The sequence below is a fragment of the Vipera ursinii genome (assembly GCF_947247035.1).
Source record: "Vipera ursinii genome assembly, chromosome: 2".
NCBI classification, from domain to species: Eukaryota; Metazoa; Chordata; class Lepidosauria; order Squamata; family Viperidae; genus Vipera; species Vipera ursinii.
Window position 1 is genome coordinate 124,742,863 of NC_139513.1, and position 13,256 is coordinate 124,756,118.

Below are 13,256 nucleotides of genomic sequence, written 5' to 3' on the forward strand. Positions count from 1 at the left end.
GACTTCCTTCCTCCCATGCAAAAGGCTGGAAGTAGTTATTACTTAAGTGCACTCCACACAGAATCAATTAATTCTGAGTGTGCAATGAATCTCAGTGTCCAAGGTGGTGATAAAAAGCAGTGCTCATTGATAAGGAGTCAATGCCTTTCTAGAGTTTCCTTTTCTTAAAAAAAAAAGAAGTGATGTGTAGATGCGCATTTACTACAACTGAAACTAAGGATAGCCAAACAGCCTTACTTTTGACTGCAGTCTTTCTATTATTAAAAGATTACTGGAATGGGATCTAGGATGTAGATAGCATTGGAGGTAAGACACAGGGAGGGAGGAAGAAGAGAAGTGAGTCAAACCATTACTTTAAAAAATAGTGCTTTTTATTATAAATTATTGAATGCTGTCTTTAAAGTCCCTTGAATATAAATATAAATAGATGTGCAAAGTTTTCTTCCAAGTTTGATTTTTGGTGGAGTTTTCAAGCATGTCTAACAGCCTTCAAGGCTGAAGGGTGGAATCTTTATAAAAGACAGAACAATTTTTCTTAGGCAGGTCTGTAAACATTTCTTTCTGTAAAAACAAAACCTTATCTGCCCTTCTAAAACCCTGATATGCAAAAATAAGATGAAACCACAAAATTTTGGTTACAGTTTTTTACAAAAAAAAAAAAAGTTAAATTAAGGAGTTCCAGGTAATTCTCTTGTTGCTACATTCCTGTACGGTTTTCAGTTACTCAGTGCAATCGAGGACCCAAACAAATCCACAACCTCTGTTACAGATGTAATGCCATTTTTTGATGAGCTAAAATTCCAAAAAGGAAGGCAAGAAATTAGCAGCCTGAGCAGAAGTCAAGGTAAAATAAACACTCAGGAGAAACACCGGATCATGTAACATTCAGTTTGGTGTTCCAAAAAGCAATAAAGAAATTTCAGTGGGTTACGTCCTTTGCCTGCATGATGGCCCAGAGAATGAATGGTATTTTCTTCATGGTATTTCATTAATAGTCTATGGAGGATGTGGATTTCTTCTTAAGGCTTAGTCCCATGAATTAAATGTTGTGGCAACAACCTCCAAGGAAGAGACTTGGGTTGAAAGGAGATTTGTCCCTCCTGGAAGTTGCAAGAGGTAAAGATTAATAACAATAACCGTAATAAAAAAAGATTTCCCCCTTAAAACTGAGGAAAACATTGATTTTCAGGCACTAGCTGGATTCCAGTGCATGCATTCCTTTGTCAGAAGAATGGTTCTGGTCAAAAATCATTAGAGGTGGTCTGGTCCAGTGCAGAGCAAACAGCTCTTTGTAAACGGTCTGTTGGTTAAGGAAGTTTGCAAACCATCCTATCATCCCCATCCTAAGCCAGAGAGAGACAGTTTTGTCAAGGAGCAACAGCCTGTTCAATAGTCCAACAACATCAGTCACTTGCACAAATCCCCCTTTGGCAAGTTATCCAGCACAAGCAACAGCAAGACAGTTTCTGTGCTGGGCAGAGGTTCCTAGGCTATTCTGCATGCTGGGCCCCTCTGCCCCTTTCATAATCCACATGCTAGGGGGGAAAAAGGGTGAGTTTTGTCCTGGATTCTCCATCTCCATCCTTTCCTCGTTTTGCTCTTGTGCTTGTGTCGTGGGCTAATCCTGCTGAAAAAGCCCCTTAGAAAGGCGCATCATACTGGTCCAAGAAGTCTTTGATGGGAGCGGGAAGTTGGGTCCTCTTCTCATAGGAATCCAAGTGCCCATTGACAGTCTTGCGACACAAATGTTGTAGGGTGGAGACACTGGAGGAGAGGGGGCGGCTCAGCACCAGCGGGATCTTCTCTCCACCTGAGTAGATATAGTAGGCACGTTTAGGGTGTGATGCCTGCCCTGGTTGTTGCTCAGGGAGGGGCATGTAGTGATGAACAAGTTTGAGAACACAGTCAAAGCGGGGCACAGGCTGGCTGCTGTGTGGATCACTCTGGAGTGAGAAGCTCCCTCCTTCACACTGGATCCGCAAGTTTTTGGTGCCTGACTCGGTCTTGACGCTCAGAGTGAAGAAGTGGCGCTGGTCTGAGCTGTCACGGATGAGGAAGGTGCCGATGGGTTCAGAACTCAGGAGCAGGTTGGCCTGACCACCTGTCACCGTGCTCCAGTAGAAGCCACTCTCCTGCAGCTTGCGCACAGCGTTCACCACCAGCTGATATTCGCTCTTGGAACTGAACGTCTTGAGGCGCAGGCTGGTGTCCAGCGGGTGGCTCATCCCGGCACTGGGGAACTTGCTGTGGGTGACCATGGCGCAGGGAGCCAGCTTTGCAAGTAATCTGGGCTGCTGCCAAGAGCAGCGGCTGCTAGGATGGGTACCTACGAATGGAGGGGAGAAAACGTTTAAGACAAAGAGCATCTATCTCGGATAGCCTTTTCACCCTCCAGGCCCAATTCGCCGCATCTTCCCCACCATTCATGACTGGAAGTCGTACGGTATCGCCAGGATATTTTCCCCAGTTCGGTCGCTGCCTCTTGGGCCAAATGCTACCTCACGAGGGTATCCCTCCCTGGGATGGATCCCCAGGAATAACTACTTTGCCTCCCCTCCGGCCGCACGCAACCCATCCCCCCCTCGCTGGCTCCGGACTCCGCACTTGGCGCTCCAGGCGCACCCCCTTGCCTGTAGCAGCCCGGGACCTGGTGGGTCGGCTATTTCCCAGAGATCGGAGCAGAATCGGGCGTTACCTGGGGGGGCGAGAAAAGAATCGCGGGGCCAATCCAAGCTGCTGGCAGAGCGCGGCTGCTGGCGAGACAGAACGAAGAGCGGTCCGCTTCGGCGCGCTTGGCTTCTCCTACTTTACAAAGCTGTGAGAGCGCCTAGCGGAGGCTTTTATAGAGCATCCGCTGGCCCCGCCTCGTGGTTCCTGGAACTGGGTTCTGCCGGGAGGGCGAGCGCGTCCTAGGCAGGCAGGCAGCCAGCCAGCCAGCCAGGCAGCGGCCAGCCCATTCCGGGCAGCGAGGCCTCCTTTCCCCTCCCCCCCGCTCCCTCCCCGTCCTGGCCGCTTCTCCGGCCCGCCACTTGCTCCAAGGAACCAGCGGGAAGGCTGGAGTCACGTCGCTCCCTCGGGCGAGAAGACCCGCGGCCCGCCGGCAGGGGCGGCCGCCTTTTCCCTCTACAGGGGCGATCTTTGGGGCCGTGTGAGCGGAGGACTTCCACGCGCGGGACCGCGAAGCGGCGAGCTCTTTTTTCACGCCTCTTCCCGGGGAAAAAAAAAAGAGCGTGGGAAAGAGAGCCCCGAAAGACTTTGGCGGCCGAGGGCGGCGTGTTGCCGGTCAAACAAACACGCGTGTCACCTCCAAGTGCCTTCGTTCCTAATGTGGTTTCTGTGGCTCTTCCAGTCACTCTTTTTTCATTTCTTCGAAAACAGCCATCTTTTTCAAAGGTCGTCTCGAGTCCCCTTCCCCCTCCGCTGGTTCCTCTTTCCTATTCTGTTGGTAACGACGGGCAAGATGAGAACCCGCGTGGGTGAGCTACGCTAGAGGGCGCCCTTCCTGGGATGTAACAGGGACGTTTACTGGCATGGGTAACAAGCCAAGGGCTTCTGAGGTCACCCGAGTGGCACAATTCAACATTTCCTTTTGAGAAGTTCAGGTTTGGCATGCCATTCCTGGTGGGGAGGAGGGGGTGTCTTATAAAGTAGGGTTTTGCGATGAAGGGATTACCAAGATTTTGCCAGAACAGAAATCTAAATTGGCGTTATTTCCATACGTACTGGCTAGTGGCTACTCGGAATGCCAGCAGCCCCATATTTATTATGTACAGGACTGCTGATGGTCCCAGGAGCTCCCGTAGCAGACGGGGAAATAGGATTTGTTACCAGCTATTTGGGGCCTCTATGCATCGAGAGGGCAGGAGGAAACCAACCTTTGTGGGATAAACCTGTAAATGCAACAAGAACTGCTTCCTGATCAGCTCTCCTGCACGAATTACTGTGCTTTGTTGATGGAATTTTACTGAGCTCCACATGACTTCTCCCAAACCTTTCTTTTGTTCTATTGCTATTTTTAAAATAATCAAACCAAAATGGAATTAGCTGTCCAATATCCTTTGTTTGGTAGCAGTAAGGGGCCACCTACCTGGAAGTGCCCCTCCTAACTCATGAGTCTCTTTCCACAAAGCAGCTTTTTCTTCTACCTGGAAGAAAACCTCTCCCTTCCTCCTATTAACTCAACCCAAGTTACCTACAAAGCAACCACAGAAATGTGTCAGCATTTATCAGCAGAGCTAAAACATGCATGAAGCAGCCTGGGAAACCCTTCTGGTTGCATTGATGTCAGTCAAAAGGCATTTCCCAATCTCTTGAGGAGAAATCTAAATATAAATGTTGAAAAGCATTTGCTTTGCAGGTGTCCCTTCCTCTCTCCAACTTCAGCATTTTGTGGGGTTTGGCTGGATGCCCTTGGACTAGGAAAAGGTTTGGCGTTTGATTGTCCGGTGCATTCATTCTTAGTTGTTATTATCCATCCCCCCCTGCAAGGATTACATTCATTCTATCCTTACTTGCCCTTTCCAGGGGAGCTGCAGGGAAGAGAAACATTGGGAACCAGAAAAGCAAGAATTCCTCCCCCTTCTTTGCTTTAATTTGGTGCCTCGGGGCTCAGGGAAACAGGTCAGGTTACTGAGTGAACCAATGACTGGATGTGTTGCAGCTACAATTCTTAAGGGAAGGAGTCTGTTTTGCAAGAAAACAGGAGATTGAGGAAGCCTTCCGAGTAAAATTATGGGCTCCCATTGTGGCTCAACTCCTGACATTTTTTTCCTAGTATGTGAGAAATGTGAAGTGCAGGCTGGAACAGCTCCGTAATATGGAGCAAATAGAAAGCCTTTTGTATAGTGATTGTGTAAGGCATACTTTGTGCAACCATTGTGTACTTTGCAGTTCGAGTGACATTTCCCACAATAAGCATGTATAATGTGAGAGGCATAGACAACGCTAAATGGCCAGAAGGGATGAGTGCGCTATGAATACTGGTTGACTGAATTTTTAAAGAACGTTTTGTGTGTGTAGGTGAGTATTTATGCACTTGCATCACAGATGTTGCTGCAAAAAATAACGACACTTATATGAAAGATGAAAGGGCAACATTTAAAGCTTTTATTTAAAGAATCCATAACCCAGTAAAGTAACAGTGGTTATTTATGTATGATATCCAGGTTTTTCCCAATAGCGTTCAGAGTAATTAAAAATAGTTTTGAAGAAGTGATTGAGATCTCTTCTGAGCAGAAGACAATCTGTCTTTCTCTCTTAATTGAAGCAGCCTATTTTTCCCCCCAGCGTGTTATGGGAACCTGAAAAAAGATGCTGCTGTTTTAAGCAATTGACTCATTAAACTTAACACAACTCTTAAAACAACCACAACTTTCCCTCCCAGGCTTTAAAAGACAAGCTGCATTAATAAATAACAGAGAAATGTTATGCTTGCAAATGGTCCGAGGCTCTTCTTCCAAATAATTTTTGAAGAGTACATACCACTGCTAAGAATGCACTGTGCACAAGTGGGGTTGTATGAGTTTGCATTGCCTATTAGTGTAATTGAAATAGTAACAAATAGTATAGAATATACAGTGAACCCTGTATTAATGTACTCAGACTCTTATTTACATTATAATTTCTCTATGCTCTTTCAGTGTGTTACAGCAGCTTTGGAGAGTTCAAACAGTATTTGTTTGAAAAGTAAATCGAACAAGCCATTAAGGTACTAACTTGAATCAGTTTCCACACTATACTGTATTGTCATTTCAGGAACAAAATGACTTGACTATATATAAAAAACTTCCTTGATGGCTGCATTCAAGGCAATGCTTACATGTTCATCATTAAGCTCCATAATAGCAATACGTTGTGAACTTATTTGGTGTAGTGGTTAAGGTGTATGTCTAAAAACCAGGAAACTATGAATTCTAGTCTTGCCTTAGGCACAAGAAGCGGCTGGGTATCTTGGAGCCAGTCACTTTTCAGCCCAACCCACCTTACAGGGTTGTTGTGTGGCGGGAAAAGAGGAGGGAGGGAGGATTAGGTATATTTGCAGCCTTGAGTTGCTGAAAAAAATAATAAAGGTGGGATAAAAATCTAATAACCACAAAAGCCTTACTAGAAATGGATCAAATAAAGAGCTAAAGGTAAATGTATACATATTATTACAGTAATAGTTCTGTTTCTTATGCAAAATACTTGGCAGAAAATAAAGTGCCCCGTCTTCCCTATTTATCAGTGCTCAATGCTGATTGCCCAACGAGATCAGTCCGCATTATTGTATGTATCAGTCCTTAGGGAGAAGGGCGGTATACAAATCAAATCAAATCAAATCAAATAAATAATTAAATAAATAAATAAATAAATAAATAAATAAATAAATGTTACGAGTTGAACTCTTGGCAGGTTTTCCTACCATGCCTGAATGTTCCGGCCTCAGAACTCCACTGTTAAGTCTCCTTTCTCTCTTTTCCCAGTGAGAGAGGATCACAGATATGGTAAGCCTGAACTTGGGAATAAGCAGTGCCTGTTGTATATGCTGCAATACGGGGGGGGGGGAGGGAGGGGGGGGGAGAGGGAGTTTTCCTTGCCCTACAGCAGCTGCCCATGAGCAGCCAGGAACAAACACCAGCAAGCAGTTCTGGGAAGTGAAGCTGCAAACGCAGCTGCTCCAAAATGCAAACAATAAGATGCTGCCCAGAGTCTTTTTCCTGGAGGAGAAGCAGAGGGCAGAAATCATACCAGGTGCTGTTAAAGAAAGGAATGAAAGAAATCTGGTGTTTGTTTTAAATAAATGAGCCAGAGCTGGAGATGCACTGGAAGGCTGGAATCTTAATCCAAGATGGTTGCTACTAGGTGGAGTTGACAGTACTAAAGCAGGCCTATTAAATCTGGGTTACAAAAATCCAGACTACCAATGACAAAGAGATTGGGGTTTTTCACTTAACTCTTTCTGCTATCTAATGGTCATCTAGACTTTTGCAGCCTAGCTCTGGTATCCTGCCTGTGGCAGATGATGTCTGAATTGCATCCCATCAGGACATTTACTGTGCATGCTTCCAGAGCTGCTGTATGAATTCAGAAAATTAAACATCACTGTTTTAATGGGGCTTAGTTTCATACCAGACCTCAGGTATAAAACAGCATACTATATGAATTGCATCAGAAGGTCGGCAGTTTGGCGGGTCGAATCCCGAGTGCCGCGTAGCAGAGTGAGCGCCTGTTACTCATCCCAGCTTCTGCCAACCTAGCAGTTTGAAAGCACGTAAAAATGCAAGTAGAAAAATAGGGACCACTCCGGTGGGAAGGTAACAGCGTTCCGTGCACCTTTGGCATCTAGTCATGCCGGCCACATGACCACGGAGACGTCCTCGGACAAGCGCTGGCTCTTCGGCTTTGAAACGGAGATGAGCACCGGCCCCTAGAGTCGGAAACGACTAGCACGTGTGTGCGGGGGGAACCTTTACCTTTACCTTAGAGATGGGATAGGAGAGAAGCTGATGTTCCTCTCCGTTTCTATTTTATTTATTTTCCTGAAACTGCTCTCCTTCCACTGAGGGAAAAAACCCATAGTATGATCCTGCTACATATATCAGCGGTCTGCTGTTACATGAAATGGGATGGAGTTTTGCTTAGGAAATTGAGCCCAGTTGAAGTGATTCAAATGCGTGAACTGCTGTCACTGCTGATCTCACTAACACTAATTTTCTCCCCAGCTTGAGCTGCTTTAAAATTAAAAGTAATATAATGAAAATATATTTTTAAAGTCAGAAAATTCCAGTACAAATTACTCATATCACACTTGCTTTGCACATTTGCACATCAAATTGTGTATAGGAAAAAATGTGTTTTGTGAAGCATACCTTCCTTTTAGGTACATCTGAAGAGCAGGGATTAGTGTGCATATTACTACTTAGACAAAACATATTGCCATAGATGAACTAACAACAGGTGCTTCCCATCACCAGCATTTCTGTCTCAAAAGTAAGTTTGAAACTCACCCGTGATTGTTTTTACTTCTGCCAAACCAGCCTTAAAATGCAGAGAATGCATGAAGAATACCATAAACCAATAATTACTCACACCCTTTCCTTATGCTGATCAACAGGCAAATACAGCTATTCTGTCCCCCACACCTGGTTATCAGCAGTCAGATGTTCTCAGACCCCATTCCACAAGAGGAGATCCTATCACATAGGCTTTTTAATACATACATTTGCAAAATGGGATGCTGGGCTACAAAAGATTATATACAAAATAAACATAACCATTACAATCCTTCAACTTCTTCCCACTCATCTGGCCACAATTCCTTCATTGCGTTTAAACAACTCTTGAGTTGTGAAGAAGAAATTATACATGTTGACTATTTTGCAAAAACATACAGTATATTTCCCAAAGGTTTGATCCTGTTGTATGTTGCTATGGTGGCTGGATGATAGTGGGAGATAACTTACAGATAATAATACAGGAAGAGATAATTTGCAAATGTTGGAATAATAACTCCTCTCAGTCTTAAGCCAGGAGGCAGAGTGAGGCAAGAGTTCCTAATAATGGGGGGAAAAGTATCATCTAGGTCTGCATTGCCAGAGCAATTGAAAGAAAAAAGCCAGCTTTGCAGTGGTTGCAACTACACTATATCAGAATTGGGAGATACATCTGGTAATAACCTACCTTGAAATGGTGCAAAACATTTGATACAGAGATGCTCAAAATGTCAGTTTCATGTACACATTTTACATTTTTTCTAATTCTTCCTATAAATGTTCCGGAACAAGTTTCTGCCATCACAGATGTTCATTTTTAATCTACCACAAGGAATTTAATGAAAGATGTCTTGTAGCATAAAAATAGCCTTCACTTAAATTTAGAGGCAAGTCAGTCCATCCACATACCTAACTAGGTATTAATCCTCATGTTACCTTCTATCATTATTTTACTTAGGAAGACACATCTTCAGAAAGTCTCTCCCTCCCTTCCCTTGACCAATGGTAGAAGATATGAATCCATATCCAAGATATGAATCCAATCCCATTGTCAGATCCCTAGTTTAGGTTATAATCATCCATTTTTGCCATTTTTCAAGAGCTATTTCTTTTTAGCCGTCTTTGCTCTTAAATTTATTTATAGGTTAGATTGGGCAGGCAAATCATTATGATAAGCCACTTCTCTATTGTCATAATCATGAAGTCAAATAGGAGTGAAGTTCAGTTCAGGGGAGACTTTATCTTTTCTGCTGCTTTCAATTTAGGGAATGTGTTATTAGATTAACAGTAGTCAGTTCAATTGTACTATATACTCCAGGCTAAGTCCTTAATGTATGACCTTTTCACATTCCTTTTACTCTAAAAATGCTCCTTTCTCGTTCAGATGATAGAAGTGATGAGAGGAAAACCAAGGGATGGGGGTGGGTGGGGAGCACTGTTTTGCTAATATGCCCTTCTTGCACAAGTTACACACTGGATTCCTTATTTTGAAACCATTTGTGGAAGGCATGCTAATACTGTATTTTCAAACGAGTTAGATATTTTACGATATTGAATACTAACAAGCAATTATAATAGCGCAAATACTGCAAGGAAGACAATGAGAGATGTAGTATACAAATAAAAAGATTCAGGATTCAGCCACCCCTTTGGAAATCCAGAGTGGAATTTTCCTTAAGTATCATCCTGCTTTACTATCTTAGATGTAAAGCAAAAAGCTTTCAAAAGTGACACTTAAAAAAAAAGTCAAACATCGTTATCATTTGGATACACTTACAATTTTCAGAGACCTGGAAAGCCACACCATTAGTTAATGGGAAATGTGTTCCGATACCAAGAGGGCTAACATGTGGCGCTAAGCTCAAAACAAATACATTGTGTACAGGTAGTTCTTCACTTATGATCATAATTGGGACCAGAATTTCCATTGCTAGTCAAGGCAGTTGTTAAATGAGTGGTGCCCAAATGAGTGGTTGCCGCTGTAACTTTTGAGCGGTCACTAAGTGAATGGTTTTAAGTCGAGGATTACCCGTAATGACTTGTGTCACAATGTGTGACTTCAGCCACTGAATTTTATTCAGATTTGGAAAAATTACAGGGCAATATTTGTATTCAGGACAACCCATGGCATAATTTAACTTTTGTATTTTTCGTTTTAATCACCCTGTAAACCGCCCTGAGTCCTTCGGGAAAGGGCGGTATATAAATATAATAAAATAAATAAATAAAATAAATTCCCACGGCACTTCAAGCATAACTCCATTCATTATGGCAGGGTTATTTATCAGCTGCATCTTAGTCAGATGTACCACTTTGTGCTATTTTGCACTGATACAGCAGCAGAACCTTAGTAACAGTCTGGAAAGGGGTGAAGAGGGGTGATATGAGTATAAAGACTTTTTTTTGTAGGGATGTAATTGGCATGGTGGAAAGAGTGCCTGAGTTAGATTCAGATGTGCCGAATTAAGACTTCTGGTGTTACGTAGCATTAAGCAACTCCGAAAGTTAGACATGAGTACTAATGCTGGAGTGGTTGTTTTGAAGAAAGGCTTCTTTCTAAGGGCACCCTTTTAGATGTTGGAGCGTGAAGCACATCCAATGGGAAAAAAAAAACAACCAAATTCCAGAGCAGCTTCCACCAATCAAACCTCTAAGGCTTATTTTTTTTAATTTACTTAATTTATATCCCACCATTATTATTTCTTATAAACAAATCAAGGCTGCAAACATATCTAATATCCTGCCTTCCTCCTGTTTATTCTTATAGCCCTTCTTAAGCTTCAAAATCCAATGGGAGGAAGCAGAGAAATGTACTATCCGTGCTTTGTGGCAAGAGCAAGATTTTGTTCCAAGAATCCAAGCTGGAGGCTTGGAAACCAAACTACTTCAAAAGTCCACACAGTCAGCATCCGCCCACCTCTGCCTCTATAGCGAAGCTGTGTTTATTGGGCAAGGCGCATGTCCTATGGAACATGTTAGTTGGTTCATAGTTTACCAAACAGACTGCTTTTGACACAATGAAGCGTGCATTGTTTCCCCCTTATTATTCAATGCAGTTAGCCTTTTGCCATGTTCATGGTTTTTCAAATGAAGGGGAACAGGCCTAAGGAGATATTTCTTATAACATCAGAGTACAGTAGAGGACACTCAAAAGACAAACGCAAAGGGAGGAACAAAGAAATGCTTGACTTAAATAAATGATTATCGCAGATGGGCAAAAAGACTATTAGAATATAAATTATACATTTTTTTCAATATTTCAGGTAAAGTAGCTTTTTCAGTAGTTTTCCTGAAACAGAAGACTAAAACACAACGTTAACCGCCTTAAGATATACAGTGCTTAGATGTCCTAACTTAAATAAGATTATGTTACTTTTTTGAGGAAAAAACACACTTGTTTAGAATATAAATTATACATTTTTTCAATATTTCAGGTAAAGTAGCTTTTTCGGTAGTTTTCCTGAAACAGAAGACTAAAACACAACGTTAACCGCCTTAAGATATACAGTGCTTAGATGTCCTAACTTAAATAAGATTATGTTACTTTTTTGAGGAAAAAACACACTTGTTTAGAATATAAATTATACATTTTTTCAATATTTCAGGTAAAGTAGCTTTTTCGGTAGTTTTCCTGAAACAGAAGACTAAAACACAACGTTAACCGCCTTAAGATATACAGTGCTTAGATGTCCTAACTTAAATAAGATTATGTTACTTTTTTGAGGAAAAAACGCACTTGTATTGTGATGCTGTTTTATTTTTCATGAAGTAACCTGTGCCAAGAACAGCTGCCTCTATTATCATAGGTCAACTGTCTCTCTTATAGACCAGACCCCTTATGTCCCTTATAATCAGCCAGTGCCATGCTAGCAAAATTTGGTGACAACATGACATTATTCGGCCATGAAAAATTCAAATTCAGTATTTGAGTTTACACAATATACAAAACCAAACTCATGCAAACCTAGCTATGATTTAGCACAAGCTATGAGCCCAGTTAATGTATCTATTTTTTAGACAATAGCTATCACATCTTGAGGCAATTTCACAGGTTTACTATGTTTAAAGAATTGGCTCATTTGTTTTGCAACTTTCCTCATTTATTGGACTAGGTCACATTCCATTATTTTGAAACAGGGAGAGAGAAAAAGCGTTCTTGTTCCACATTGTATTTAAGTCCTCGATTATATTTCCTTTTCTTGCCTTTTTTCTAAGCTAATTCTTTCTCAACAGTTGTTAGTTATTTCACAAAAATCCAATCCTATAGTAATTCTGTTTTCCTATACTTTTTCCAACTGAACAATTGACTCTCTTAATCAAGCCCTACATGGAGTTTGTCTTTTTTATGTGGAGTTGCCATTTTCACTCCTGCCAGCTTAGACCAAGCATTTATACACAGGAGAACTTTAAACTTTTTGACTTTCTTGTCAAAAGGCATGTGTTTTCATAAAAAGCATTATGTGCTGCCTTTTAGGGATAACTTCATGAAGATGAAGCTTGATGCTACATGTATGCCCTTTGCCTCAGGAATCCCACCATGTGATGTTGAGAAATTGCAAGCAAAGCATGCGTTTTCATAAAAAGCATTGTGTGTTGCTTTTTAAGGATAACTTCATAAATCCCCACCCCTGTGTAGAATATGAGGAACCAAATAGTGTTTCATAAAGTTTTTACTTGGGTTTCTATTTTGACACAGTTCTAAAATAAACTACTGTTAAGGACTTGCCAAGAGGAAAATGATAAGGAATGTCAATCCCTTCCAAAGTTCCAGTATCTATTCCAGCTGTGCTCACCTCTGCTTCTGAGACTGAGGCATGTATGTGCAGCATACTCAGCCAATTGGAGAATGCATATTCTGACACCAAAACATATACCAGCTGGGAGTCTGTTTTGCCAGAAAAGTGACAGTTTGTTCTCCCAGACAGCAAAATCCTTGATTTGTTCTCCTCAAGGGAAAGCTGGAATTTTTGTGAGGCAAAGCTTTGTAGTGAGAAGACCCCAATCCAACAATGAGGGAGGGGCAGTTAACTGATATGAGAGTGCAGCCTGGCTTCCTGATTGGAAGGTTTATTGAGGGAATGACTTTGAAGCATATTAAGGAGATCTTAGGGGAGCAAGTTATTAACCTTTGCTTTCTCTTTAGCTAACCTGTGGCTTCAACTGAAAGGGAGAGAGCACTAAACTAAGTTAATACATTTGTTTACTACCTTCCATTTTAAGAAGTCTTTTGGTCAGATTGCTTGTTAAACTAAATAACTGTTTTTGTCTTTTATGGTCTTCTATAAG

General features: G+C 42.0%; 1 protein-coding gene across 1 annotated transcript; it reads right to left on the reverse strand.

Moving 5' to 3' along the window:
• Positions 1-370: 370 nt before the first annotated feature.
• On the reverse strand, positions 371-2,794 carry SOCS3 (suppressor of cytokine signaling 3). The gene is made up of 2 exons (XM_083352074.1): positions 2,696-2,794; positions 371-2,326 (listed from the first exon to the last, which is right to left on the reverse strand). The coding sequence occupies exon 2, from the start codon at positions 2,256-2,258 to the stop codon at positions 1,641-1,643; it is 618 nt and encodes a 205-aa protein (XP_083208200.1). The 5' UTR covers positions 2,259-2,326; positions 2,696-2,794; the 3' UTR covers positions 371-1,640.
• Between the last annotated feature and the right edge of the window lie 10,462 nt (positions 2,795-13,256).

Bases quoted from the DNA above. Each gene is read 5' to 3' on its own strand.
- SOCS3 (XM_083352074.1), bottom strand. From the start codon at position 2,258: ATGGTCACCCACAGCAAGTTCCCCAGTGCCGGGATGAGCCACCCGCTG.